Source organism: Malus sylvestris, chromosome 15 (assembly GCF_916048215.2).
Source record: "Malus sylvestris chromosome 15, drMalSylv7.2, whole genome shotgun sequence".
NCBI lineage: Eukaryota > Viridiplantae > Streptophyta > Magnoliopsida > Rosales > Rosaceae > Malus > Malus sylvestris.
The window spans coordinates 45,864,089-45,867,697 of NC_062274.1; the positions used below are offsets into that span (position 1 = coordinate 45,864,089).

A 3,609-nucleotide genomic window follows, 5' to 3' on the forward strand; every position below is an offset into this window, starting at 1 on the left:
CAGAATTAGTTTTCAAATTTCCGTCTCGAAAATTTTCTTTGCAATTAAAGATCCTTTTTCAATTTAGGATCTCATACCGAACCACCCTAGTTATATATTCTTCCCTTCACAACGTTTTTTTTCTCACATGTTTATGAAGCTCACTAATATAGTTGAACTCATATGCATGTCGTGAAACGAGTTTATACATAATGCATATGTAAGTTAATCTCAATTAATAGAAAATTAGGGTTAGATCGATGGGGACATAGGTTTTTTTTCTTTTTTTTGTCGGGATGGGTATACAGTTTAAGAAGTACAAATATTCGATTGTACAGTGGGGACCCTACCCAAAAGTTCGACTCCTTTCGGTCATTCCGTAACCCAAAATGTTCGACTCCCAAAGAAACGAATATTAATTCCAGCAGATTTATGTCAAATTATAGTAATTTAATTGACGATAGAATTATAATTTGCATCTGGGACACTACTTTATCTTACAAATTAAGCAATGATAGAGAAAGATGTTACTTAATATATCTTATCTGTCTGTTTTGTTGGTTTTAGAGGTATTGGAAAGATGCTGTTGCAGTGATTATTTCAATCATTGTGGCTCACTGCAGACAATTAGATTAGTCCTTTCTCTCAATAAGCAAACATACACCATACAATATAATGCAAAAGAGAACGAAGAAAATTTAATCCCACTCAAAGTAAGGATTAAACTTTCAGCTAAAGGCAGCTTCTTGAATTGTGCGGAGCATTTGATTAACAGCTGCTGCTATTTCATCCACTGTATTTAACGGGCAGCCTTCTTCAATCTGTCCCAATTCACAAATAAACAGAAATTAATTATTTTTTCTAAAATTAAAAAAAAAAACATATATACTGAGTTTAGTAAAAGAAAAAAAAATGATGATCTGTTCTTTTTTAGACATTTTTTTAGTGAATGAACTTGTAGGATTCACATCGGACCCACCAGATCGATGCATACGCAGTGCAAAACCAAATGACAAAAATGTAATTTTCTCTTATTAATTTCTAGACAAACTTTTTAATTAGTACATGAATTTGTAGCATTCCCATCATCATATTCACATACGCAGTGCAAAACCAAATGACAAAAATGGGGTGAGGAAAATAATAAATAATATAATAAGTGGGTGTAATTGATTAGCTGTTAAAGTTAATCTTCTTTTGTCCAATTTAAAGACTCAGATGAAAATCCAACGTTATTGAAAGCCTAGTGCTCCCATCATTTCCTTGTTTACTGTACTCCTTTCACTGTTTTTCAACACAAACAGCCTGCAATTATAGTTTTTGAGGGAGAGTCTCGGTGTCTTGGTTAGTTAACGATAAAGTAGTCATAGTCACTGACATTTAAATTTGATATCAAAAATTGAAATTAAAACAGTAAAAGTACATTCGTTTATTCCCTTATCACCTGGTGACTAGGTTAATTAATTAGCATTTCTCTTAATATTGGCGGTGACAGTAGTAACATAAAATTTGTTGATATGATTTTTTTTTTCTGGTCAAATATATTGATGTTTTCTTGATAGGACATTAATTATGAAAAGGTAATGCAATCATTTGAAAAGACTTGGCTGTAAAACAGTAAACAAATTACCTTAACGCTAACCGAGTAGAGGACCATTTCATCAGCTGTGGTGACATTAAGGTGAAGAACACTGAGCCTAAGGCTTTGAAATCCAGCCACCATCTTCAATAGCTGTCTAGGCCTTTTCTTGGACAGTATCTTAAGGTTGGCATGGTTGTCCACCATGGTCACTTCTATGTCTGCTGCTGCCCACTGGTTGTTGTTACACTGAGTCGTATTCGACTCATTTGCTTGGACCCCAGCTGAGTTGTTATTCTGTGTTGCACGAGTTGAAAATTGTGGGAAGGTGAAGAAGTCAGCCAAAGGCTGTTGCTTGCTCCTCTTGTTGCTGTTCATGGACTGAAAAAGCTGCTCTAGCTCCTTCACAAAGTTTATGGCACCCCCAACAATTGATGCTTGGTCCCCCTGTAACAAATATTTATAACAAGATTAATTTGGTCCAATCCCAAAAAAAAATTCAGTTTAAAAGAACATATGGGTAGAAATCCATGTGAGTTTTTTGAACGATAAGGGTTAATCCCAAAAACATTTCAATCTAAAGAAAATGGAGATGCAAGGGACTTCTAGTTGTACTGCCTCCCTTAATAGTGGTTAAGGCAGTTTACCCTCACATTCGAGGTTCTGTGTTCGTGTACCTCCCTCCTGTAATATGACTTTTGTGAAAGAAAAACAAAAATAAAAACATATGTAGCTCGAAGAATTTTTTTGGCCAACCTAGGAACCCAATTTTTTATTTTTGTGATCAAAATGTAAAACTGACCCTTTGAGCATAAGATTGTGGCATCAATGATCTGAGGACAGCAAGGTACTCATTCATTTGTTTGCGCCTGTTGCGCTCCACAACAATGTGCGTCATCCTCTGGTTCTCAATTTCCTCCTTGTTCTTGCTGCTCTTGGTACGACGCCGTTTGCGCCGACTTGTTGTTGCTAGTTGCGGCGGTGCTTCCATGGCAGAGAGGTGTTGTCCTGATGGGCAAGATTGATCAACTGTGCAGGCCTCAGGTGAGGAGTTAGGATCCCAATCTTTCACATTTTGCAAAAGTGAAGGAGATGATGAACAGTAGTCCCAATATTCATTGTTGCCTTGCTGGTCTTGTGAGATGAAGTCACTGCCCCAAGAACCACCCCCATTAAAAGAGTAGAAGTCTTTGCAACCAAAGCTAAATGGGTACTCTTGTGGGTAAACCACAGCTTCTAATGTCATGCTTTAATCACTCTAATCACTTTTTAACTACTGAAAAATCTGTTTAATTCTCCGGTGAAGATTTGTCAAAGAGGATTCTACAGTAGTGAGTGACAGTGTACGAGGGGCTTTTGAGTGGTTCAGAAGGGAAAAGGAAGTTAGAAGGGAGAGGAGGTTTTTTCTTTCCACTAATAGAGAACCCAAATCAAAGAAATTTTTATTAGGGTTGAAGCTAGCTAAGCCAAAGCACTACACCCAAAAGACCAAACAAACTCGCCCTTTTATCATCTCCAATAAGAAACTCTGGTTCCTTTTTAAAGGAGCTTAGCCAAGTAAACAAAACGCTACATTGTGTTGCACGTGAGATTTCAGGTAGACCAGTCTCCATTAGAGGTTAGAGAGAGATTCTCTTTTGCTCTCTCACAACTTACATGAAATATTTGTACTGTCACTGTGACGTCACGGTCTAATAATGCACTCATACGAAAAACATCTTACACACGACAACAAACAATTTGATTATACACCAATATTATATTGGTTGGACTGATTTATTACAACATGTTATTTGTACTTGAACTACTGATTGCATTATTGATTACATCTTGTACAATGAATTTGCTTGCATAAATAATGCTACAATCAATCCTCTACACAAGCATGCGAGTAGCATGCATCTATCGTTAGGAAACACTCAAAGGCTCACTTGTGTAGATATAATCTTACTCTTTAAATCTAATCCTTATGAGTATTATGAGTAGTACAAGTAAAAATTAGTATAGTAGTACAAGTAAAAATTAGTATATTCAATCGACAAACTCTTAAA

The 3,609-nt window shown here is 36.1% G+C and overlaps 1 protein-coding gene across 1 annotated transcript; it reads right to left on the reverse strand.

Moving 5' to 3' along the window:
• Positions 1–549: 549 nt before the first annotated feature.
• On the reverse strand, positions 550–3,110 carry LOC126605956 (transcription factor bHLH96-like). Its single transcript, XM_050273411.1, has 3 exons — positions 2,361–3,110; positions 1,610–2,005; positions 550–800 (listed from the first exon to the last, which is right to left on the reverse strand). Exons 1-3 carry the CDS (start codon positions 2,802–2,804, stop codon positions 708–710), a joined length of 933 nt encoding a protein of 310 aa, XP_050129368.1. The 5' UTR covers positions 2,805–3,110; the 3' UTR covers positions 550–707.
• Between the last annotated feature and the right edge of the window lie 499 nt (positions 3,111–3,609).

Bases quoted from the DNA above. Each gene is read 5' to 3' on its own strand.
- LOC126605956 (XM_050273411.1), bottom strand. From the start codon at position 2,804: ATGACATTAGAAGCTGTGGTTTACCCACAAGAGTACCCATTTAGCTTT. The intron at 2,006-2,360 runs GTCAGTTTTACA...TATTTGTTACAG, and splicing joins CACAATCTTATGCTCAAAGG to GGGGACCAAGCATCAATTGT. The intron at 801-1,609 runs GTAATTTGTTTA...GAATTGGGACAG, and splicing joins TCTACTCGGTTAGCGTTAAG to ATTGAAGAAGGCTGCCCGTT.